General features: G+C 40.5%; 3 protein-coding genes across 3 annotated transcripts; 1 reads left to right on the top strand and 2 right to left on the bottom strand.

Annotated features, from left to right (window-relative positions):
- Positions 1-498: 498 nt before the first annotated feature.
- On the bottom strand, positions 499-9,177 carry cdc42se2 (CDC42 small effector 2). Its single transcript, XM_039794806.1, has 5 exons — positions 9,069-9,177; positions 6,880-7,123; positions 5,866-5,967; positions 5,691-5,769; positions 499-2,827 (listed from the first exon to the last, which is right to left on the bottom strand). Exons 2-4 carry the CDS (start codon positions 6,931-6,933, stop codon positions 5,695-5,697), a joined length of 231 nt encoding a protein of 76 aa, XP_039650740.1. The 5' UTR covers positions 6,934-7,123; positions 9,069-9,177; the 3' UTR covers positions 499-2,827; positions 5,691-5,694.
- Positions 9,178-9,201: 24 nt separating this feature from the next.
- On the top strand, positions 9,202-15,493 carry nip7 (NIP7 nucleolar pre-rRNA processing protein). Its single transcript, XM_039794805.1, has 5 exons — positions 9,202-9,343; positions 9,478-9,564; positions 9,658-9,796; positions 14,039-14,179; positions 15,080-15,493. Exons 1-5 carry the CDS (start codon positions 9,288-9,290, stop codon positions 15,197-15,199), a joined length of 543 nt encoding a protein of 180 aa, XP_039650739.1. The 5' UTR covers positions 9,202-9,287; the 3' UTR covers positions 15,200-15,493.
- Positions 15,494-15,585: 92 nt separating this feature from the next.
- Positions 15,586-24,908, bottom strand: terfa (telomeric repeat binding factor a). The gene is made up of 13 exons (XM_039794804.1): positions 24,673-24,908; positions 23,873-23,968; positions 23,166-23,296; positions 22,752-22,838; positions 20,592-20,729; positions 20,194-20,315; positions 18,822-19,361; positions 17,972-18,091; positions 17,084-17,206; positions 16,859-16,993; positions 16,414-16,496; positions 16,268-16,314; positions 15,586-15,947 (listed from the first exon to the last, which is right to left on the bottom strand). Exons 1-13 carry the CDS (start codon positions 24,836-24,838, stop codon positions 15,789-15,791), a joined length of 1,947 nt encoding a protein of 648 aa, XP_039650738.1. The 5' UTR covers positions 24,839-24,908; the 3' UTR covers positions 15,586-15,788.

Below are 24,908 nucleotides of genomic sequence, written 5' to 3' on the forward strand. Positions count from 1 at the left end.
TGCAACAGAACTTTGTTTTATCCTTTTTCCTCCCCAATCAATCATCTCACGACCCCTCAAATTTATCTTGTGACTCTTTGGAGGGGGCCAGAGCCATAGGTTATAAACCACTGGAAGAAACTACTGAACTGTAGTTTTAAAAAGCTCCACCTCGCCAGCTACAATTCTGCTTACAAATTGACTTAACCATCTTTAAAAAAAAACAAAGGAGCCATTATTATGCAGAATGAGTACTTTTATATCATATCTATTATTATTATTATTATTTTTTTTTTTTTTTTTTTTTTTTTTTTTCATTTTGTGTGTATTTGATGTTTTTCATGGGGTGGGGGTATATTACTTTGTATTTTTTGTAAAGCACTTTGTAACCCTGTTTTGAAAGGTGCTGGATAAATAAAGCTATTATTATTATTTTTATTCTTGAGCTCAACCATACCCTTTATCACCCCATTGATGTGGGGTTTTGGCCTGAAGTAAAATCATGGAACACACAGTCGGTCAAACATCAACATTTAACATTTATTTGTCATTATTCTGAAAAATGCAGAAAAAAGACAGATGAACTTCCCTTAAAGTGGGAACTACATATCAGGCAGTCCCTGAGGAAAGACAACAAAAAAAAAACACTGCTCCGACTCTCTGCCTTCCCAGTTATGTTATAAAGAAAAGTAACCTAAAATATATGTATGACCCTGAATACATATAAACCATGGATCCTTTACTTTCATGTTAAGTATTTACAGTGTCATCATAACAATCCCAACAATGTTTAAAGTCACATTCAACCAGTCCACTAGCACTGCCTGCTGGTCAGATAATATACTGCATACTGCAGCGTTCAGCACAGAGCTGGAAAACACAAACTAGTCTACGCATTTTTGGATCTCTTTTCACACAGGAATTACTACAGAAACATTTAAAGAGGGACAGATGAGCTATGTGACAATATTTTAGCCTGATGAATCACAATATTAAATCTGTGTTGGGAAAGTGGTTACCAGCAGTTTTAAGGCTGTAAATGACAATATATTACATATGTGAGAATATCTATCCAGCATTCATGTTGCCTGGTACCAACACCAAATATAGCATTCTTTTATCATAAATAGTAGGACAATAGCACTTTTTTAACACCAATTTACACAGACTTTCGCTTGACTTAATAAAAGAACCACATTCTGTTGTTATCATATGATGTACATGGAGGACAAATAATCACATGTATTAATAGATCCAGGCCTGGCGGGTTTGGTCGACACTTTTCATTTATAATGACTGTGAGTAGCGATGAGCAATGTGTACATGATGAACAATAATGGCAATACTGAGGGCCAAAAGTGTACCAGCCGGTCAATAAAAAGGGAGAATCTTAACTCTAGTCTGATCCCTAACACAACTGATAACCAACGTAATCAGCCAATAAGAGCTGCACTTATTTACTTTCCCCTAAGAGAGGAAACCTTTATAGAAAATGATATACCCTTGACAAAGGAGATATCACTTTTTGTAATTTTAAATGGTTTGGACAAAATAATGTTAACATCACATGAAAACATCTTTTAACACTGAAGCAACCTAATCACAAACACTGCTACAAAGGTGGGTCGCATTAGGTTGAGTGCCAGATTTAGTAGCATCTGGCAGCTTTAAGGAGCTGCGGCATTCAAGTTTTCAAAAGAAACGCAAAACTACTAAGACCTCCGGTGGGACAAGATACCTTTCTGACAGGATTGTGAGTGTATCAGCCAAATAAATGACAGAAAGATTATTTTTATGTCAAGAGGTGTCATGACAAGGAACAGTGTGTGACACAAACTGTGTGAGGGGAAAGGCAGCACAGCAGTACAACAAACCAAAAAAAGAAATGTTCATACAGTAGATTTACTACAGGTTTGAGAATACTGCTGGCTCTATCAACCCTGACCCACATTTGTGGCGCTGTTTGCAGTGTGATTTGGTTACTTCCAAGTTTAATTCTTGGTCTACTGCTGGTACACAAGCCTTGGAAAAAGAAGAAAAGACATAGAAAAATATGAATAGTCTTGGAACCACTACGCTCAGTATTTGCAGCGTGAAGCTGCCAAACGTCACCGGTAAAACAAATAAACATGACTTCAGAAGGCAGATTAGGAAGTTTATAGTTTATTAAAATTCTATATGGTTTAATCTAAATGAGTATAAAAAAAAACAAAAAAAAAACAGTTGAAATCAATGCGAAATTCCCTAGCAAGTGTGAGTGTACAATGTATGATCCAGTGTACTCTACTCATTCAAGTTTATTACAAGACAGCAATCTTCAACCCTGAAAGCAACTCAGAGGATCATGAGTATTTCTCAGAATAAGACAATGAACATATCGCTTTTTGCCTTGCTACCTCTACCTGTCCTTTGATAAACCTCTGATAATAAAGAAGGAAACTGAATGCTCCAAATCTCCAGCGTGGCCCAGCCACCATGAGGTCCATTTACAAATCAGAAAATAAATACAGGCATCCAAATGGGCTACAACCGCAAATATTTTTGAAAATATTTTCCTCATGCATACACACAAGCATACGTCTGACTGAGATTATGAGCTTTCTAAACCCTCTTATCTATTCTTAACAGTTACTCTTTACAGTGCAACAGTATGGCAGCAAATGGATAGCAGTGCTTTCATTAAAAAAAAAAAAAGAAAAAAAAAAGGAATGGAAAATAAAAAAATATATACAACATTATGGAAAAGCAGTAGTTTCATCTTTTGGTCCTGTGTCCGATACAGACAGAACTGCTTTTTGAAAATGCTTCCTCATATCAACAACAGTAGTTTCCACAAGACTGTGAAGGGCTGAGAGGGGGAAAAGAGTGGAACAAATGTTAGGATCTTAAATGCTACTGACAGGCCAAATTACACTACTGTACCATCAAATCTGAGCTTGTTTGGACAAAGTTTGTGGGAAGGGGGGGTCACTTTTTGAGAGTGAAAAGGCTGACTCTGGCTCTTTCCCCTGACTTTTCCACACAAAAATGTTTGATATTGTGGTGCTGAAACTCTTTAGGCACCCAAAGAATGGGGGTGGGGGGGTAAAAATAATGAGTGAAAGTAACCATGGCAACATCCAGTGCAAGTTTAAAAACAACGCAGGGTGCAACATTAACAGTTAACCAGTTGCCTGAGGCCAGTACAGAGGAATGCCACAAGAAAAATCTAAGTGGTTATCTGCACAACTAAGATAATCAAAAGGAACAAGGACATTCATTCCTTCATGGAGGAAGGGCTAAATGTTCCTTAATAACACATGACTCTATATACAGTACAGTATGCGCTGTGGGGGATTTCACCTAGCCTCACGAGCCAGACCCACATCGAATTACATTTGCTGCCGCTAGGGTGCGTCTAGATTTCTAGGCTATATTTCACCAGTTCCCTTTCAAAGCCAAATAAGACAAGCTTGCTGCTGTGTATAAGCATGATTTGCCATCATTTGTTATGAAAAGAGTCAAATCAGGGTCTTTTGGTTGTAGATGGTAACTTGAGAAATCTTCAAATTCCCATATTGGTGTCTTTCTCATCAATAACAAAAGTGTTAAAGCCAGACGCTGAAGGCTTAAACTATATTTTTGGTTAAGATTGATACACTACATGGCTGGGTTGGCTCAGTGGGTAGAGCAGGCGCACATACTGTATACTGAGAGGTTTATGCCTTGATGCAGAGGTCCAGGGTTTGAATCCGACCTGTGACAATTTCCTGCATGTCTTCCTCCTCTCTCTCACCTAGCTGTCCTGTCAAAAATATAAAGCGGAAAAGCCCAAAAATATAATAATAAAAAAAATAAATAAATAAAAAAAAAGGATTTATACTAGAGATGCACCGATTGACCGGCCATTGACCGGAATTGGCCGATTTTCACGTGCTCGGCCATGACCGGTGACCGTCAGGTCAGTCTGACATATGTTGATTTTATGCCGGTCAAATGCACTCGGGTGCCGCATGATTAACATCGCGCAAGATCAGCGCACCGCCGCTCAATCAGCTGTTTATAAAATGTCATAAAGTCGTAATTATACACGGCTCTGCAGGGCCGTCTGCTGTACTGATCTCAGCCGCTCCCTCTCCCCTCTGAGGCTGAATAAGTGGAACATGAAAACCGCAGGTCCCGTGAAATTTGACAGCTACAGTAAATTGGAAAATAGCGTTGCGCACCTAGCCTGACAAGCCAGACCCACATCAAGATGTTGGGTCTGGGAACTCACCATTGACGGAGCTCAATCCGAGGGGCGGGATAAACGGTTGTCATTCAAATTCCCTCTGCACGCAATAGGATAGCGCTACAACCAGGCAGAGCAACGAAGAAGGTAGCAAAGCTATTGATAGATTAAACTTTTGCTGTATCAGGTCGGCAAAACTCCGAACACGTCTTCCTTTTTTAAGAATGATTTTTGTACTGTTCTTTGTTCTTTTCTCAAAGAAAAGCTTAACTCCAAGTCTTCCAGAAGACCGCTGTTCCCAGCAGCAGCAGCCATAAGCCCCGCCCACCGACTCTATACACGATGTGATTGGCCTGACCAGAGTTTGGTTTTTCCAGATCGCAAGCCAACGGAGAGTGCCTAGACCCCCCTGGCTGCAAATTACATTTGCTGCTGCTAGGGTGCGTGTAGATTTCTAGGCTATTGGGCACCCTGACTTTGATGAATTTACTGTTGATCAGACCACAGATGAGACAAGAAGCTAACATTAGCGAATGCTGCGGTGACTGTCTCTCTGTCTCTGACGTCCGGCTACAAGAAACGCTGTATTTAAAAAAAAAAAGACGTTGTATTCCTCCGACACGCTGTATTAACGTTACTGTTTAAAACGCTTTCCATGTTAGTGGGGATGCATACCGCTCAAAACCGACATTAAAAACGTAGTAGTCTTCCCCCATTGTTTAGTTTGTTGCTAAACTGTGTGTAAAATGAGTGGTGACGTTTATGTTACTGTTGATGTTCAAACAGGCCTGCGTGTGTGTTTTGAGAAATATCTTTATACTGCAAGGCTATATTTATTATATTAAGTTGGATATTGGATGTGAAAAGAAGGAAATGTTCTAACATTGCACTTTAGATGTGTGTGAATTTCCCACACCAGGAGTAATTTATATAGTTCTATTTTATAGTGATCCATTACCTGTTCAAAACATGTTCTATGCAAAATGTAAAATGTTCTATTAAAGAAAAGATAGAAAATAAATATTTGTGTGTGCTGTAAAGTGGTTAGAAGAAATGAAATCGGAATCGGCTAAAATCGGTATCGGCTGGCCTAACTCAAAGAAAATCGGAATCGGCCTAGAAAGTTGTAATCGGTGCATCTCTAATTTATACACTAGTGTGACCTGGATGATTAAAGCGTGGAAGACAGAGGAACTAGTTCTTTGGAAATAAACCTCTCACATACTGCATGTTGTTTATCAGTGTTTACCATGAATGCTGCATTGCTCTGTAAAGTATCAATCAAATCAATCTTTTCTCTTCTTTAAATCGTATGAGGTACAATTTCAGTGAAATAGATTGGAACATCCCATTTTTGCATTAGTTTTAAATGTTAAATTTGTAGGTTTCAAAACAAAGTAGCCATTTGCATAAAACAAGTCTAAGCTGGACTTGTATGGCTTTGGGGTAGTGAAAGCTCTGCGGCTGAATGATCAGTTCCACTAAGTAGAGAATCTCTTACCTTGTTACAACTGAGAACCTTCAGATCCTCCATGCACATAGCCCCCTTTAGATTTCATCTGGGCCTGAACAAGGTCCACCTACAAAGACCAAGGTGTAAACGTTAGTTGACTGAAAACTTAGGTTTGCTTTAATCTGTTGGATGAGTATTCTGTAAAGATAAGGAAAAAACCTACAGATGCCAATCCATGGCCCATGTCCCCCGAGCCTACGTGTGTGGTGTGAACAAAGTTTGTTGGCTCCCCGATCATGGAGCGATCGATCCGTCGCCGCCGTTTCTGTAAATAAAGTACCATAAAATTAAACCTTTTTTTTGTTTAAACCTAAAGGCCACTAGTCTTACCATCCTAAATATATTTAAGCTAATATTACAACCCAGTGAGGATGGAGCAAAGGGGAAACCACCGGCCGAAACAGAGCCTGCTCTAGGGCTGCACAATATAGCGTTTTTTAAATTTTTTTTATATTGTTATAGCAATATCAACTGGCCCAATATACATATCGCAAGATTGCAACATATCGCGAAAGAGAGAGATTTTTTTGTGTTTAACTGCTGCCTTTTATGTTCAATTTTGTTCAGTAAAAGAATGTTAGAAATTATTTCATGTTATCCGTTTTAAATTCAACAAGCAAGCTGTTGTATTTTAGCAGAATACTGGAAGCAGCAGAAATGCAGAACTGAGAACACCTTAATATCTGGTTATTTGTATCGTTATCGCGAGATTCAACAATGGTATCGTGTATAGCACATTTTCCTCATATGGTGCCGCCCTAGCCCGCTCATCCCTCTCCTGTGTACATTCTCAAACTTTCTTTAAGCAGTGAGCCTGTGCTGCTGTGGATCTTAAACTAAGACACACGTCGACATTCGTGATTCCTTTTATCTTATCTGTTAGCAGACAGACTGGCCGACTACAATGAGGCACAATAACTAGTTGTCACATGAATAAAACTTATGGGGGGGGGGGCTAGCTGGAGGCCCTACCACTTTCTTATTTAATCTGTAACAAAAAGAGGATGTGATATATATTTCAGGCATGACACAACCACAATGTTCTTAAAGAAACGTTATCTGACAATGGTGAACGTTCACTACTTTCCCAGCAGGAGTAAAACTGAAGATATCGGGGCCAGAAGAGAATACTGTTTATCGACATATTAAATATCTTCCGGGTTGATTTCGTACTCACAGGTTGTGGCTGCTCTGCAATGCAGCAGCTGAAACAAACCCAGAACTCAGTCATTCTGAGGCCGACGAAGAAGCCGCAGCAGTTTCCTCTCTCGGTGCAGACGTCTCTCTGCGTCTGTCTTCCTGTTCAGTGTTACCAGAGCCACAAACGCACGCCGGAAACTGATGACAGACACAGACCAATGGTCTCTCCGGGGTAAACCGTTGGCACAAGAATTGTTCTCCCAACACAGGGCAGCACGCTCCTGTCAACAAGTGAAAGGTGTAGAAAAAAGAAAAAAAACTAATTAAGTTTTTTTTCCCCCACTGAATGCCAAAATACTATGACAAATTAGTCATTACTGTCAAGGTTATCTATAATGTCTACACTTGTTTTTTTCCTGTCAAGCAACTATAGATTGGGATTAGCAACTTGCGGACACCTTCTGTTAGGCACAGGTCTAATTTTCCTAAATGAAAGTTGCTGTTTAACACTTAATAGCAATATTAAGAAGTGAAAAATAGATGCATGTGATGGGGTTGAAGCCACTTGATTTAGCCTAGTAGCCAGTTTTGTGCCTAACAGGCCACTTCCTTCACTTGAGCAGGTTTCTCTTCTGGCAAGACCCACAGATTATGAGGTCACACCTAGAGGCAGGGACATTGGTGTACATATAGCTCTTCAAGTGAAATCATTTGCATTTCAACATTGCTGTTACACACATTTACCGCATACAGACATTCTGACTTTCTCATACAGAGTACTAAGTTGTACAACATGAAAAGCTATTCTCTTTAACTTATAAAGGTGAAACCTCAAAATGTAAGAAATTGGGTCAACGCGTACTGATCCTGAGCAGTAACCTACTATTAAAAACACGTCCAAGATGTTTCACTTTTGGTAAACAACAAATTATTTGATTATGACCTTTGGCTTTCATGGTTACTGATTAACCTATGCTTCAGTGTTCATCATGCTGTTATTAGCACTACAGCCATGATAAGGTGTCATTTTAATTAATAGCCCTCTGGAGTATAAGCAATCAAGAGGCTTCTGTTAACTGGACAGACAAGACAACGTAGAAAAGAAAATTTGCAGCATCAACGGAAAAAATGACTGAAAATGCCTATGCGGTTACTACTTAACATTTTATGTTGCATAGGTCATACATATCCTACATCATAAGAAACGATTGCTTTTAGGAATAAAGGATCTCCAAATGGTGACTCAGATGACACTTGTGTCATATGGGTTATGATGAGAGTGAAACTGTGAAAGAACAAGATAATTTCACAAACAAGAATTTCAAGGCTGTCCCAAACTTCAATTCTTAGTTTATCAGGAACAAAGGGCATTGGAGTTATTTTTCAGTATTTTTAGTTTTAAGTATGATTGAACACCAGCAGGATCAGATATTTCTCAGGTCAGTTGATATAGCGGTTTTGCTGTGTAACGTTATAGCTTGACTTGGCAGCATCTGAAAAACAGGATCAGGCATTTATTTCAGCCATTATTGCTGTCAGGCAGGAGGATCAAATGATCTGCCAAATGCAAAGAGCTCGCTGACAAAGTAGATTTCCTTATTTGCATCTGGCTGACATTACACATTGCATCGAGCGGTTACAGTGCACTCCGTGGAAGGGAATTATTTTATCAGGTGCCAAAGAGTGATTGCAGAGGTTCTTAATGACTGTTGAAATCCTTAAAATAATCAGATATTCTGCCTCTAGTCTTGGATCACAAGAACGCAATCTGTATTTACAAACATCTGGACGTTATGCAACGTTAACTTGGCACCGCTGCGGCAAAGACTCTCCTCTTCAGCCGGCGAGTCCGAGCTAAAATCACAACTGGAATGAGATTCAGTGTGGTTACTGACGGCATCCCTGTGTCCCAGATTTGAACTGAATCGCTTCAGTAACGTTAGAGCGGGGTCGTTGCCTGCAGCCAACCAGCGTTAGCATGATCAGCTGCTAACACAGTTAGCTCACAGGCTAACCATAACTAGCTCGCTAAAAGCAGCAGGTTCGTGTTTTTTTCCACTGACAGCTAGCTAGCTAACCAGGCTAACTGAGCCCGTTTTCGAAGGTGTGACTTCTATGTTCAACAAAAACGAGATGTAAAACAAATGAATACTCACCTAACTATTTACCAGCTATATAAGGACCCTGTTACCAATAGTTATAGTTAAGTGTAGTAAATACACTTACCAGATGGCGACCGGTTTGCCGGAGTAAAATCGTAAGATCGACTGAAAGCTAAAGAATGCAAAAAAAAAAACACAACCAGGAACTACGCTCCCTGATTGCGTTAACCGACTTCCGCTGTAAAGTGTGACGGCTTCCGTGTTGACCCACGTTTTCACGTTTCGCACAGAGGAGATACAACTAACGTTATTCGCTGATAAAAGTTGCTTTTAAGTAGCCAAGATGAGGCCACTAACAGACGAAGAGACGAAAATAATGTTTGAGAAGCTGTCGAAATAGTAAGTGACGTAGACGTTGCTGCATGCCTATTTAAGTTATAACGTTACCAAAAAATGGTAACGTTAGCATCCTTGCTAGCCTGCGTGTGTGTGTGTGTAAGAGCCTCTGAGCCATGCTTTTTCTCCCTCAACAGCATCGGTGAAAACATAAAACTGCTGGTGGACCGACCTGATGGTTCCTACTGTTTTAGGTTACACAATGACCGTGTGTACTACATGAGGTAAATCCATGAACAATTAACATACTCGTTCGGGCATCTATCGATGCTTCTTAATCATTCAGAAATTCATGTATTGTCGTTTTCTGCCCACAGTGAAAAAATTCTTAAGTTGGCCACAAACATTTCCCGGGACAAGCTCGTGTCAGTGGGAACATGTTTTGGAAAGTTCACAAAGACCATTAAATTCCGCCTGCACATCACAGCTCTGGATTTCCTGGCGCCCTATGCAAAGGTGAGAATGGTTGCTTACTTTTTATTTTTGGTATCTTTGCTTTCATCATTCGCCTCCCCTCCTCCTCTCCTTAGCTGCAACCAATGGAGGATGGAGTTAGAGATGCATTGAGGAGAAGATAGAGGAAGTGAGGCAATACAAATATTTTGTGAAGGGACACGTACTAAAGCTTCAGTCTCTGAAAATCTGTGTGCACTCTGGAGTGCAGATCGGAAGTGGCTAAAGACTGGCCACCTAAAGGCCCTGGCACACCAACCCGATTATCGGCCGTCGGACAGTCTGTCGAGGTCAGTGACTCAAGTCTGAGGCGGAGGAGCCGTTGGCCTTCATTGACTACGTTTACATGCAGCCAATAACCCGTTAAAAACCGGAATATTAGCAATAACCCGGTCACGCCCGGCCATGTAAACACCGGCAAAAACCCAAATATGCTCATATTCCGGTTTTTAAAAACCCGAATATGCTACCTGGGTTACCCCTTTTCTAACTCGAAATTTTGGTCATGTAAACGCGTATCGGCATATCCCCATCAAAAGGAACATTGATTTGTGTTCTGCGCATGTTCTATTCGCAAGGAATCTTGGTCTTTTGAGTAGAGGAACTTCTTGTATGCGCCAGAAAACATAGTAATAATAATAATAATAATAATAATAATATACTATAATAATATAGTTATATATATGTCAATGCAGAAAACCTGCGCGCAGTATACCGGAAGTAAACAAGAAGTAGAGGTAAACATGGCGAGACGCAGCACAGCACCACACTTTTGGAGCGAGGAGGAAACCAATTTCTTTATTAGTGTGGTGAAAACCATGAATATAATGTCTTTTGTTGACGGTAGAAAGTACCGAGATAGTGAGATTTATAAGAAGGTGACCGAAAAGTTATTGCGTCGTAAAGTTGTCCGTAGGCTACGTCCAGACACTAACCGTGCGTCGCCGTTTACGTCGGGATATTGCCAATTGATTACAAATTCCATGTAGGAGTAACTCTCTGCTCGCGCATGTAAACGGGTTATTCCGTATGTTTCAGAAACCCGAATAGTGACCTTAACCTGACCTTAACCCGAATATTGACAGCTTGTAAAAATAGTCATTTTGGCTGATTTTACATGTTGAATCGGAAGGCGGGCAGTCGGACTCAGTGGCCAATCTGATTGGTGGAGTGCTAACCTGGAAATGACGGGCGGGATGAGCCTGACTAACGCCTCTCAAAATCGATCTGAAATGAAGACTGATTCTATTCTATATTCTATTTCTCGCTCAAAACGTTTTCAGAAACGCGTTTCGGTTAACTATCTTCGTAAAATATGAGATTGTATTCCGAACGAGCCGCCATTATGAAATCCGGGAGCAACCAGACTCACGTGACGCATTCGTCCAATCAGCTGGCGGTTTTAATTTTTGCGGCGACAATACAGATTAGCGCCGCCTACGTATTACATCTCGCGCATGCGCAGAGCGTACGCTCAAATCGGCGTCGCTTCGGTGAGCTCCAAGGCACTTTTTTGACCAATTAGGGGAGGCAGTCAGTCCGACTGCCTTTTCTGCTGACGGTCGGCCATCGGGTTGGTGTGTCAGAGCCTTAAAACCTGTGGCATTACTATTTTCACGCAAGTATAAGATCTGAGTATGTGTTCTACCACAGATGCCACTGTCCACCTGTATATACTGATCTTTACTGACTCATCATGCCTCTGTTGTGTGCCACATAAAATATGGCCCATCACTTGCACTGTGTTAAATCTCTGAGACCCACATAGACCCATTTGTGTCTTTTTTTTGTGGGGGGGAGGGACAGAGGATCTTTAGGGGGTGATGGTAGGTGCAGACTAGATGCCACATAGACGTGGTATACATCATCTGAAAGCTGGGAACCCGGCAATTAATTTGAGATGCAGCTCAGCACTGTGTCAAAAGGTTTTCTACTCATAAATCTGTAATAAATCTTGTGTTTTGGTTTGGCACTAAAATCAAATGCCTACTATGTGGACTAACATCACGCATGAATACAATTGGGCTCATTGAATTAGAGATGGTCAGATACCATTTTTTTGCTTCCCGATTCCGATACCTGAACTTGCGCATCGGCCGATGCAGAGTATGATCCGATACCAGTGTGTCATATATTTTATTATGTTTTAACAACTGTATAATACGATCCCTGTATGGATGTGATATGATTTCTATCTTTGTTGTCAGTCTGGCTCAGGTTAAACTCTTTGTAAAACATTAACAAACACAAACAATGAATGCCACAGAACTTTCTTTTACTATCCAGTCTGACAGTCAGTTATAACGGAAAAAGAACATAAATGAACTACTTTAACGTAGATTTTCTTTAGGGCTTTATTACGTGGCATCGGATCGGTGCATAAACTCCAGTACTTCCGAATACCAGCATTTTAGGCAGTATCGGAGCCGATACAGATTCAGTGTAGAGATGGTCCAATATCGGTATCGGACCATCTCTACATTGAATCCACAAGAGTTTCAGCTTACCAATCGTACCCAATTTATGCAGTTTCAAGACTTTTTGTTTAGGGACCCCAGTTTGCAGAAATATTAAAATACAACATTTTAGAATTATGTCGGCATGTCTGTAAAGGGTAAACTCGTGGGTACCCATAGAACCTGTTTGCATTGAGGTGAGAGGTCAAGGGACCCCTTTGAAAATAGCCGTGCTAGTTTTTCCCTTGCCAAAGATTAGCCTAACTTTGGAGTGTTATTTAGCCCCCTTCTTGACAAGCTAGCATAACATGGTTGACACATGGATGCCTTAGGCCTTCTAGTTTCATATAATATATAATAGTTTCATATAATACCCAGCATCTTAAAGACAGTAAAGTCGACCTGGGAGTTCCGACGCTGCCGCAGGTGTCAGGGGGTTAAACTGGTAGTTCATGCCATAACATTATACTAGTAGGTAACTACTGCCAAATATGCGACATGCCACTCATTTGGCTGTTAATGCTAAGTAGATGCCAGTGGCTGTTAGGTCAGGTGTATGCAGTTGGTATCTGACCTGCTGGTTTTTAAGCCATATGACAGAACAGTAGCTGCATACTAAAAGGCTTTTTTTTCACAGCAGGCGTTTAGAATTGTGACGATAGTAAAAGCACAGGTGTCACCAATAACATTAACAATGGCTCCTTTATTTATGTGGTTTGATTGGCCACGATTAAAATTGCAGTCGCTCATGTGAAGCTCTCAGGTCTAAAAGCACATCAGCGTTGACCAAAGCTACAGTTACTGTAACTAGGTTGCCAAGACAGACACATGTGCTGGGGTCCCCATTAGAGGATGGATACCCGAACCGAGCCCGTCGGGACGGTTTCAGATCGATATTTAGAAATGATGTTCGGGCTCGGTCACATCAGTGCGATAAGGCATTGAACATTTTAAATTTAAAAAAGGTTATTATGTAGGTGCACGCCAGCGTTAACGTGCGCTTGTTGCCCCGTGTGCACTGATGCGCTCATCTGTTGACATTTCCGAATGCCTTCCTACAGTTGCTTAATAAAAGCGGGCTTTCCACACAAACAAACATATGTGTCATTAGTATGAGGAAAAAACAAGATTTTAACTGTGTCGGGCTCGGGCCGGTATCGGTTACTGCTCTGTCGGACGCGGGCCGGGCTCAGACAGAAAAATGCGGTCTGATCCGCACTCTAGTCCTCATGAGGCAGGATCGTTTAAGCAAAATAATATAACTTTGCCGACTAAAAGCCAGAAATATTTAACTGACTGAAGTAAAAAGAGCTGATTCCAGGTTTTATATACCAGATAACTTAATCCTGATTTATGAGACGGCTTCCTGATGTTTGCACCTGCATACGCAGTCTCTCGAGTTCATTCATCCAGCAATCAATTCATTATCAATTATTTGGTTCTTTTAAAGCTGTTATAAGTTGGATTTTTTGATATTATAGTAAGCCAATATGAAGATTGTTTTGCTTCTAGGATAATTAACAATGTGATAACTTAATATAAATTGTTATATTGCTGCTCTCTCTATGCTGCTTTGCACCAATAAAATCAACCTTGCATTGCAATATTAGTTATATTTTTGGTTTGGATAAATTGTTAAAACATTGTATCTCTGCCAATAAGATTAAGTTAAGTATACTAATGCATGTAGGAATAATAACAAATGTTAATAATTTAAATAACTTTTTAAAAGCACTTAACAAATAAAATTGGATTGGATTTAAAAGCAGCTTCCTGTCATGTCTTCTAGTTCAAGGTGTGGGTGAAACCTGGAGCAGAGCAGTCCTTCCTCTACGGGAACCATGTGCTGAAGTCTGGGCTTGGGAGAATCACCGAGAACACCATGCAGTACCAGGGAGTTGTGGTCTACTCCATGACGGATGTGCCCCTGGTAGGTTTTGTAACTATGATGCTGAAATGCTCACGTGTTTGAGGACGGCACTTACAGTGCACTGTTAAAGGCAAGGTTGGTAACAGTTTCCAACATACACGTTGGATAGCTCAAAATGCGTACAGATAACACGCCACCTGGCTTTAGGAAAGTGCCGTGTAGGTTTACACAAAGTCATGTTGTCGACCGTGGCCAGAAAACCAGGGGAGACTCATCTCTCTCTCGCTCACTTTCCCCACACACACTGAACTCTCTTAAAGTAGCCGTAGCACCATTTTACAACAAATGCCTTATCTGATGTGACCGAGCCTGATCCGAACATCATTTCTAAATATCTGTCTGAACCTGACCCGGCCAGTCGGGTACCGCCGGGCTCGGCTCGGGTATCCATCCTCTAGTCCTCATGTCTCCTTGCACCATGCCTAAGGCACGTTCACGCAGATTAGCCGGGACCCTGGGCGTCTTTCTTTTGGAGTCAGTAGAAAGGTCTCTTTGCTTTCCTAATTTTCTTATAACTGTGATCTTAATTGCCTACCACCTGCAAGCTGTTCTTGTCTTGTCCTTTACAATGAAGATCTCTAAAGTTATTTTGATTTTAACAAAAGTATCTTTAAAATTAAAATAGTGTCCTGAAAAAGGGGCGTTTTTGGTTGATATTTCTGCTGGGGCCACTAGTGCTGTAATGCACAGGAGATGGTTAACAAGCTTCACATAAGAGCATGCACTGCGATGTTAAAATGCTGCCCCCAGTTTGATTTCTTCACAACAATGCAGAACTACTGAATTGAATGTATCTACACATAGCTTTTTATGTATTAAATGACAAATACAAACTGATTTTGATCTTTGTCCTTGTTCACCAAGGGAATTTCTGAACTAGTTATGTGTCTTAATTCTCAGGGTTTCGGAGTGGCAGCCAAGTCTACCCAGGAGTGTCGGCGAGTGGACCCCATGTCCATTGTAGTGTTCCATCAGGCCGACGTAGGAGAGTTCATTAGGAATGAAGACACATTAACATAAACATGATCACCAGCTGGACTGTCAAAGGCTCCTTCCTTTTTTATACCCAGTAACATTCACTGAAATTCCCACCCAGAACATCTTGTAACCCAGAAGGGGTTGGATCCCCTTTAATAGATGTTACACCTGTCCCATATTTCCAATGCACAGTCTAGGGACTGAAACAAAGACTTCTGACTCACCGTGGGATACCGCTAAGATACCGTCACTGAGTTTTCTGATATTACCTGCGTAAAAGGAATTGTTTTTTCTTTTGTAAATGTCATCTTTCAAATAAAATCCTTAATGTCTGTATTTTTGTCTTTGCAAGCTTCCTATTGTAAATAGGGCTCCAGTGAAAATGCATGTCAGACACACATTTTTATATATAACAAAGACCGCTAATCTTACAAATTAAACCCTGAAAATTTATTGAAAGAGGTGGCATGAACTTAAATTGTACAATATCTTGAAACATGATAAACAGGAGAAAAATATTGTGCTGAACAAGAGGAATAACAAAAATAAATTTGCTTTTAGAAACAGTTCGTAAAGAAGTGTGGACGTGGGAAACGGGCCATTGTATAATGTCCATCCATCACTCGTCCACTCAGACCTGGTTTGCCTTCTTCAATGTTCTCCACCTGTCCTTCAGGTTGACGTTGGTCCGGTCATTGAAGGAGTAATATGACATTATCTTACTCCAGTTGCCTTCTCCAAACCTTTTGACCCCTTCTTTCAACTTCTTTGTCTCACTCTCACTCCACTTCTGCAACACAACGGGAACATCCGGTTACACAGCTTGGTTTTATTTTTGACTGATGTATTGAGAAGTCTGCCTGCGTGGTGCTTTCATCAGCTGCTGGACAATCCGATATCTGGAAGTCGCAGCCTCTGGCAAATTAACTTTTTGAACGCAAGAAGCGACTAAATCTGTCACTTTTTTACCTAAGTTTGCTGAAAGATTGTCTTTCAGGTTTGATATTCCTACAATATATCTTGTGAATTTCGCTGATTCTCAAGACTTCTCAGCAGCACATAAACTTAATTTTTTGACTTGAGTGTTAAAACAAGTTCTGTTGTGCTTACCCTCTTCTTGTTGCCCGAATTGGAAATGGTGCTCTCATTGTGCGATCCTTTGGGGGAAAACAAAGATGTATTACCATATGAACAAGATTTTCACAACTAGATTTACACAGGATTAATGAAAAGCAGATATTTGATGAAAATATTACCGGTTTTCTTTCTGGAGGGGACATATGACTCTTCATCGCTCCATGTTTCCTTAGTTTCTTTAGCCTCTTTAAACAGCCGTTTCCTGTGAACAAGGACAGAGTTTCTTCTCACGCTTGGCACCCTTATTCATGATGATAATTGATAAACAGCTGCCAAAAAAATATAGGCTGCATCTATAATCATTTTGGCACGGTTATTTAAATATACTGGTTGACATTTTGGTGCGCGTTATTAGTCGATCTCTTTTCAGTAGAACAAGTTTTATTGTTAAGTCATCAAAATGTGTAACTTTTTGCGTGACTTTTAGACACCCAAATTCATATGGAATTATCTTCCGGTGAATTTTTAAAATACTTTTTATTGTGGCATGTTATGCTAGAATTCATTCACAACAGGTCATTCAATCCATTCTAAGATAAAGCTGCTGGTGTAATATTTACTAACCATTTGGAATTGGAAGGCCCTTGAGCTTGAGCAGAGTCCTTGTGAGGAGTGGAGCTCGTTTGAGGGACAGGGTGAGGAGGGAACAGATTGGGTGAGCTGTCCAATGAATCTGCGATACAGATGACATCTGGATCCCTGCATAAATACATCAACGTTGATCAAATGTCAGTCACTGAATCATAAATCAACATTGTGACATCAGATGAATGTTGTATTAGGACTTGCTTGCTGAGAGGTTCGCTGGCCAGTTGTTTACGAGGTTTCCGCACTGGGGTTTTGCAGGGAGCCAGTGACTCCTGTGGGTCTTCCTTACTGTCTGATGAGGACTCTTTTGACTTGGTGGAGTTTCTGCATGATGAGATCAGACTCAGTCAAGCATTGTCCAGGAAAAAAATGTGGACTTTTAGAGATGTAAAGAGTATTACATTTCCTTATAGCTTCCATGTAGTGGAATCAAATGTGAACCACAACCAACTAGCTAACTAAAACAACAATAGTGATGCTTTGCTCCCCCAATTTAAAAAAAACTGTCACATCTGCTAGCCAATGTCTACTTGATGTCCCCAAATCCCAGCGTAAACTGGAGGCCGTCTTTAACCATAAACTTTGGAGTAGATGACCTCTTAATACTAGATCATCCAGTTCAGATTACTTTTGTAAAAGCAAAAGAGCAAACTTTTTACAGTTTTTCCAATGTGGGGGGGGAAACGCAAACAAGAATGTGCAAATAGGGACTTATACTTCCCAGTTTAGTTCTTGAGTTTAATTCCTCTAGTTTCACAATTCCTGGAACTTTTGGTTTTGAAATGGTTTTCAAAGTGACCCTAGGTTTTTGAGGTCAAAAAGCAGGAAAACTGCTTGAGCACTGTAAAAAGGTTTCCAGGTCTTTGGAAAAGCTTCTGTGGTTGAAAACAGCTAATTAAAAGACCCATTAGTGGCCGGTAGAGGTCCATGCTATTCCTTAAACTCCTAACTGACCCAAGTTTTTTTTACGACAGACCGTCACCGCTATCCTTAGAGCCCTGTGTTCTCACTACGACGGATAAACATTACAACATGGTAATAACCTTAATGGCAGCCCTATGTGGGGTTATACTGTACATTTGGACTTACCCGCTGAGTGAACTGTTGGACTGGTTATGGCGTTTTCCCGCAGAGATCTCCCCGTTCTCCACAGAGCCAGGGGGGTCCTCGTCACTCTCTGTTGACAACTCTGTCGGACAAGTAGAGGCTCTGCGTGACAAAACAAGCCGTTTTAGTGCTGTACACTCACTGAGCAATGGAGAACCACCTACTCATGACGAAATGTGCTATACAACGCCAGGTTTAAAAAACATTTTCAGTCATGGAGATGTGTATCATCAGAATCTGCATTGAAAAATTATTTGCTTTATTTTTTCTATTTAGGAAAAATACAGAATAGCAATATAATGTTGTGAGAGTCGCACTGATCTGATACTGATGATTTAATTCCTCTTTTTAAACATGTATGAGCTGCTGTATGAGAATTCCTTTATCCTACTAGTTATTTATTAATGCTCTGTATCAGGACATGTAGTTGCGCTCAGTTACACTGTGCGCTATTAAAAAAAAACTCTGTTAGCTTGTAGCGTGCTAAGACAGGTCTCCATTGCTCAGGTGATAGATAGTAGCTTAAAACTACTGCTACTGCCTGCCCGCATCTTATGGCACCACTACAGTCAAAACCATCACCTCGACTTATTGTGAGGCTACACAGGAACAGGCCTATGTGATGGAGATGGAGCATTTTTGGACAGTTAAAACACACTTTGAGAAATTATTTATTATCTTGTATAATGACCATTTCTTAAAATGTGTGAAAGTGGAGGCCACAGACCAAATCCCTCCATAACAGAATAAATATCTGCAATGGTATTCTGACTGACATTGGATTGATCAGAGAATCCCCTAAGTATTCTCTGATCACCTTGTAAAATTGTACCTGCTGCTATTTTTGTTGGCTCGTCTGGGGCACTTCCGCACAGGTATGGTAACCTCATTGTCTGTTAATGGGCTCTGCGAGTCATTTCTACTGGGTATAGCCAGTGACTGTGATGGCTCTTCTGTACGGACATCAGTCTCCACTTCCTGTAAAGCCGTTGTGCACTGCGAGCTCCCCTGGCTGTCCGGCTCGACCACCAGTCGTGCCACAGTGTAAAGCCTCCTGTTCCTCAGCACTGAGGGGGTCTTTGAGAGCGAACCTGCCTGTGTTTGAGGATCAGCCTCTGTGTGTGGTGGTTGGTCTGCTGGGGAAGCCTCCATGGGGCTGCCTGAGTCTCTCTGAAATAGCCCATCCTGCTCCGAGTCTCGATCGGTGACCGTCTCGGGACTAGGAGAGAGTCGCAGGCAGAGAGCTTCTTTTCTTGCCAGCTCCTCTTCCTCCACTTCTTCCTCCAGCTGAGCAAATGTTCTCTCATCTGAACCTGCAGCCAAAGCATTGTAGGCCGCCTCCAGCCTGGCCCTCTGGATTATTGTATGTTTACTGGCAGATAAGACAGAGACAAGTAAAGAGAGGTTGAACAGGGTATTTAGGCCAGAGAATAAAGAGAGTCTCCAATTGACATATTAGCTTAAAATAGGAAAGGTTCCCATAACATTGTACTTGAAACATTCTGGCCTGAAGCCCTAAAAAAAATTACCCCACACCAGTTGAAACTGGAGTACCGATAAAGGTTTTTAAACCAAATACTGTGCTTGGATATGGTTCTAAATGTGGTTAGCACAGCTTCTAATTGTGGGTATTAGTAAAGCTTATTATTGGGGGACCTCACGGTTTCCTCTAATCCTTCCCAATAACAGCAGATAGACTCAGAGATGGGCCTATTTAAAATAAAGAAAAATCTGCTGTCATCCAGATGATGTGTTTTTCACCATCTGGAACAAAGCAGAGGGGGGGAGACACAGAACACAGTGGGAATCTTTGTGTCAAATGTTCAAACTGTAAAGTGTCCCTTGTGTTTTTGCTGCTGTGCAGCCCAATAATGAGAGGGGTATGGGCGCCTGGTTAGCTCACCTGGTAGAGCGGGCGCCCATATATAGAGGTTTACTCCTCGACGCAGCGGCCGTGCGTTCGACTCTAATCTGCGGCCCTTTGCTGCATGTCTCCCCCTCCCCCTCTCTCTCTTTCTCTCCCCTTTCAAGTCTAAGCTGTCCTATGCAAATAAAGGCCTAAAATGCAAACAACAAAAAAAATAATGAGAGGGGTAGAGTGCGCCATATGATGTTACTTGACTTAACAGAGACCATAACGCTTTGGCTATTTTGCATTTTATATGAAATTATGAGCTTGTTTGAAAGGTAACGAGAGAGCCTACCATGGTCCAAAGGGGATGATGTTTATATGTGGAGTGACAGACGGGCCTGCTTTATCTTGATCATCAGGTTCAGCTTCCTTGTTTTGCTCCGCGAGTTTTTCATCAATAAGCTGTGTTGCAGCCTGTTATACAGTACATACGCAAATCAAAAACACAAAATAAGTACAAAAGACATTTACTTCACCAACCAATCAACAGCGTTGTATCTGTGGATTGGCTGAACAAATGCATGGGTCATCACAGGTAAGGCTTTCTTATTGAACTCATGTGTCAACACATGACAATCACATTTTCAATATTCAATCAGTATTGGCCAGTTGTAGCTGAAATATCTCATCAACATAAAGAAACCTTGTTTCAATACAGTGAGCTTTTATCTTGTGTGTAATGCAACATACCTTGTGGAGAAAGGGAACATTTAATGGGCAGAGACTCTGGCAAAAGGCCAACATCTCCTTCTTGAACCGTGGGAAGCTGATTTGCTCGACTTCATGCATTTTACTCTTCTTTTTGATGAGACTCATAAATATAGCTTTCTACAGAGAACACAGACATTCAGAAATGTGACACACATGCCATGCGCACAACCATCTTCATCTAGACATGAAAGTCAAATTGAAAATGATTTAATGTAAAAAGGCAAATTATGGCCTTAAATGTCTACACTATATAAAACACTTTAATGTGTGATAGAAAATGGAAACCAGCTAACTCTGCTGGTTCACAACTAATAACAAAAATATATCTAATAATAGCGTGATTTTATTTTTTATTTTGGTTATTGGTTTCACACGCACATCATCAAACAACAAGCTGACACGTGTTGTGTCGAGTTTTTCATCCCATGACTGAAGAAGTGTTAAAAGAACAACTGTTGCTTCTGCTATTTGGCACTAGCACCTTATTTCACTGTACTGTATGTGCAGTGTGCGGAAGTCTCCACACTTGACTAAACAGTTTCAGAAACAAGATTAGGTACCGTAGGTAGATGTTTTTAGAGACTGCTAAAGACTAAACAGAAGCAATGTATACTTTACTTTCATGGAGATGTGTAACATTAACTAATCAATGTACATAGCTCTTTGACTGGAACATTTAACAAAAACTAACAACCTGGGTATCCTTTGATGTCTTTGCAATATCGATTAGGTTGACTCAGCATCTACTGTCTATACCTTCAGGCTTATTAGTGTAACATTATGTCCCTGGTATTGAGCTACATACACATAAACGCATGTACAGTGGTGTGAAAAACTGTTCGCCCCCTTCCTGATTTCTTTTTTCTTTTATGTGGACCAAACTGTAAGTGAGAAGACTATATGAGACATGCAATAATTGAGTCAAAGATATTTAACTTTTTCAATGAAATAAAAGCATGTCAGATAAACTATATACATGTCTGGCCCTTGGTTTGATTCTCTTTTTCTAGTGTGGCCCTTCGTGAAATTGAGTTTGACACCCCTGCATTACGTGCTTACATAATTGCAAAAGGGTTCTCGACTGTTGTAGAAAGAAGTGGCTGATCTTTAATGCAATATTTACATTGCCCATTATCAGCAACCATTCATCCAATGTCCCAAAGGCACATTCTGTTTACTAATCAGATGTCATTTTAAAAGGTTAACTGAGAAAACATTGGAGAACCCTTTTGCAATTATGTAAGCACATGATGTAATCTGAAAACTGCTTCCCTGCTTAAAAAAACAATGCAACAGATCTCAGCTGGTATTCTGTCTGTAATGGAAATTTCTAAGTGACCCCAAACTTTTGACCGGTAGTGTAGGTTTGTTTTAGTTTTTTTCCTTAACAATAAAAACCTTCATTTAATAACTGCATTTTGTGTTTACTTGTGTTATCTTTGTCTTATATTTAAATTTGTTTGATGATCTGAAACATTTAGGTGTGACAAACATGCAAAAAAAATAAGAAATCAGGAAGTGGGCATACTTTTTCACACCACTGTATGTGTGAGGGACCTCAGTTTCTAAATAAAATAAAAAAACACACCACTAAATATCTGGTCATACGAATTGGCATTTTACTTTGTAAGATATACAACTAAAGGAGAGGGTTGCTGGGGGAGAGATCGCTACAGGTGGGAGATGGAGCGGAAAAACAACAAAAAACACAGGGAAGGTGTGGAGGATCCATCAACCACAATCAGGTGATTGAAGGGGCCTGAATAGAGCCAGCGAGCTTAACCGGTTCTTCAATAGGTTTGACAAGAAAGCTGCCCCCCGTCATCTCTAACATGGTCAGAAAAAAAAATGCAGAAAGTCCATTTGCAAAGATCACAAGATAAATAGAAGAAATACAGCATTTTGTTACAAAGTTATCCGTTTCACTCAGTATTTTAATATTTGTAATAACGTCACACGGATGTTTATGATTCACTACACAACACTTTTGCTCATAATGGACACTGCAACTTTTCTATAACAATGCAACTAATGACCATGTGAATGCAGTAACCAAGAGAGAGAAAGTTAAATGCTGATTTGACTCACCGAAATTACCGAGATAGTGAGTAAACATGCTGGTTTAGTTAATGAACTCACCTTGCCAACCATTGGTTTGGGAAAGTGTTTGTTCAGCACTTCGTTTGCTTTGTCAAACTCATGGTTGTTAATGAGAATCCACACCATCTAAGGACAGAAAAAAACAAAACAATTTGTTAAATCAAATCGAAACTTTGTGAAAGCAAGAATCTTTAAACAAGTCTAGCTTCTTCCTTTATTAGGCAGGCAGGTGGCGTGAGCGGGTGGACACACACACACACACACGGACACACACACGGACACACAACACACGGACACACACACACACACACACACACACACACACACACACACACACACACACACACACACACACACACACACACACACACACACAAGCCTTAGCTTTTTGATTGACATGTATTTGAATGCCCTTATGTCACACATTATAACATAAAAACAAAAAACACTCACCATGTCTTTAATCGAAGCGCATACATTCTCTAAATCCTGCTGTGGTATACTGAATTCCCGGCTTATATCTTTCAGCACCCTTAAGGCTGACTCCAGAGGAGTTACTGACTGGTCAGCCTCAAAGTACAAGTCTGTAGGCAAAGACAAAGCCATATTTCACTGTGGTGTTTGGTTCACAACATGCAAATAGGATGGGATGTATGTTCAGGGAAAAGCCTTGAATTCGGTTTTACAGTTCTAGTTGTAACGGTACACTTTATCATTTCAGTATGAGAGTTCAATACAGGTGGTGAATCAAGTGGCCAGACATTTTGTTTAAAATCTGTATAACAATGCAGTGCTGTGGTGGTTGTGCTAAGCTGATATCTCCCATTTGTCCCCAAATGTGGTTTGTATTGTGTGAAACAACTCAAAATGGGTAAAGAATATCTCTACTGCTTTATTCTGAGTTGCCAATAGTATTAGGCCCAGCCATGCTGCATTGAAAATGCATCTAATTGTGACAGAGTCACCATAAAGGGTATTTTATTCACTGGTAGGCAAGCAAATATTGCACTTCTGCATTCTTGCATGGAGCTTATGTTAATGTCTACTACAAATAGAAAAGTGTACACATAGATGCAACTAAATGAAATACCCAACAATACACAGTTTTGACAAAGTTACTGATTTGTGCCATCGTGATGAATGTATAATGTTGATCTTACCAATTTTTTCACCATCATTTATCCGGGAGAGAAACTGCAATATTCGAATCTTTGTTTTTATAACATCGGTGTCCTCCAAAGGACGGACCAAGACACCTGTAACAAGACAATTAATACGTCTGTCATTCCCCAAAACAGCTAGCTAGCTAGCTACATGTTCAAATATTAAGTAAATCATTTACACTCAGCAGGCTCTGCACTCTAAAGTCTTCATTTAAATCCATGTATTAATATAAGGTCAAGTGGAGATACAGGAGGGAAAAAGTAACATAATTTTAAATAATGTCAATGCTTTATTTGTATGGTCAGGACAAGGTAGCTATACATTTGGAAAATAGGCCATATAGTATAGCTAGTACTAATGTTTGTGAGAACCAGATGTAACGTTACATAGTCCGGACTCCAGTAGTCTCCCCTTTGAAAAAACTAAACGCACTGACTGGACATGACTGTCGGTCTCTCCAACACCTTTTGGTCCATAGAAAGGGAAGCGGCTAGCTTGTGCGCTAATTTTTTAACGGGGATGGGGCGATTAAACAGACGCATATTTGGAAAACCAACCAGCTGGTCCGCTTCCTAAATTCCTTTATTTACAAAACAAAAAAAGACAGTTTGAAAACAACTTGGCTAGCAAGACCTTTAGGGACTGTCGACAAGCGATATAGTCCCGCCGGTAACGACAAAGTTGGTCGGACACAATGAGCTAACGTTAACTAAACTAACTTAACGTGAACTCTTAACTAGCTAGCTAGCTAGCTAGCTAAAGTTAGTTTGTGAGTCAGTTTGTTAACGTTACTTACTTTCAAGGACATCTCTAATGCCACAGAAGTCCTTGTATTGCTCGTTTTTAAACCGCTCTAGCCCCAGAGAAAAATAATAATCAAATATCCAGCGGTTGACAATACGTTCGACATCCTTAGTTTGGTAGCTGTTTACAATCTTTTTTGCCGCCATGTTGTCCACCATTGATGTTGTTGTCAACGGAAGCAGGTAGGAGCATTGACATATAGGAGGAGGCGGGCAATGGGCGGTTGCT

This window comes from Perca fluviatilis, chromosome 3 (genome assembly GCF_010015445.1).
Source record: "Perca fluviatilis chromosome 3, GENO_Pfluv_1.0, whole genome shotgun sequence".
Classification (NCBI taxonomy): domain Eukaryota; kingdom Metazoa; phylum Chordata; class Actinopteri; order Perciformes; family Percidae; genus Perca; species Perca fluviatilis.

Excerpts from the sequence above, each read along its gene's own strand:
- cdc42se2 (XM_039794806.1), bottom strand. The coding sequence starts at position 6,933 with ATGACTGAGTTCTGGGTTTGTTTCAGCTGCTGCATTGCAGAGCAGCCA. Across the intron at positions 5,968-6,879 it reads TTGCAGAGCAGCCACAACCT|AAACGGCGGCGACGGATCGA; the intron begins GTGAGTACGAAA and ends CTTTATTTACAG. Across the intron at positions 5,770-5,865 it reads TGGGCCATGGATTGGCATCT|GTGGACCTTGTTCAGGCCCA; the intron begins GTAGGTTTTTTC and ends TGGTCTTTGTAG.
- nip7 (XM_039794805.1), top strand. The coding sequence starts at position 9,288 with ATGAGGCCACTAACAGACGAAGAGACGAAAATAATGTTTGAGAAGCTG. Across the intron at positions 9,797-14,038 it reads TCCTGGCGCCCTATGCAAAG|TTCAAGGTGTGGGTGAAACC; the intron begins GTGAGAATGGTT and ends CATGTCTTCTAG. Across the intron at positions 14,180-15,079 it reads CCATGACGGATGTGCCCCTG|GGTTTCGGAGTGGCAGCCAA; the intron begins GTAGGTTTTGTA and ends CTTAATTCTCAG.
- terfa (XM_039794804.1), bottom strand. The coding sequence starts at position 24,838 with ATGGTGGACAACATGGCGGCAAAAAAGATTGTAAACAGCTACCAAACT. Across the intron at positions 17,207-17,971 it reads TCCAACAGTTCACTCAGCGG|AAACTCCACCAAGTCAAAAG; the intron begins GTAAGTCCAAAT and ends CTCATCATGCAG. Across the intron at positions 16,315-16,413 it reads CCCCTCCAGAAAGAAAACCG|GATCGCACAATGAGAGCACC; the intron begins GTAATATTTTCA and ends TTTCCCCCAAAG.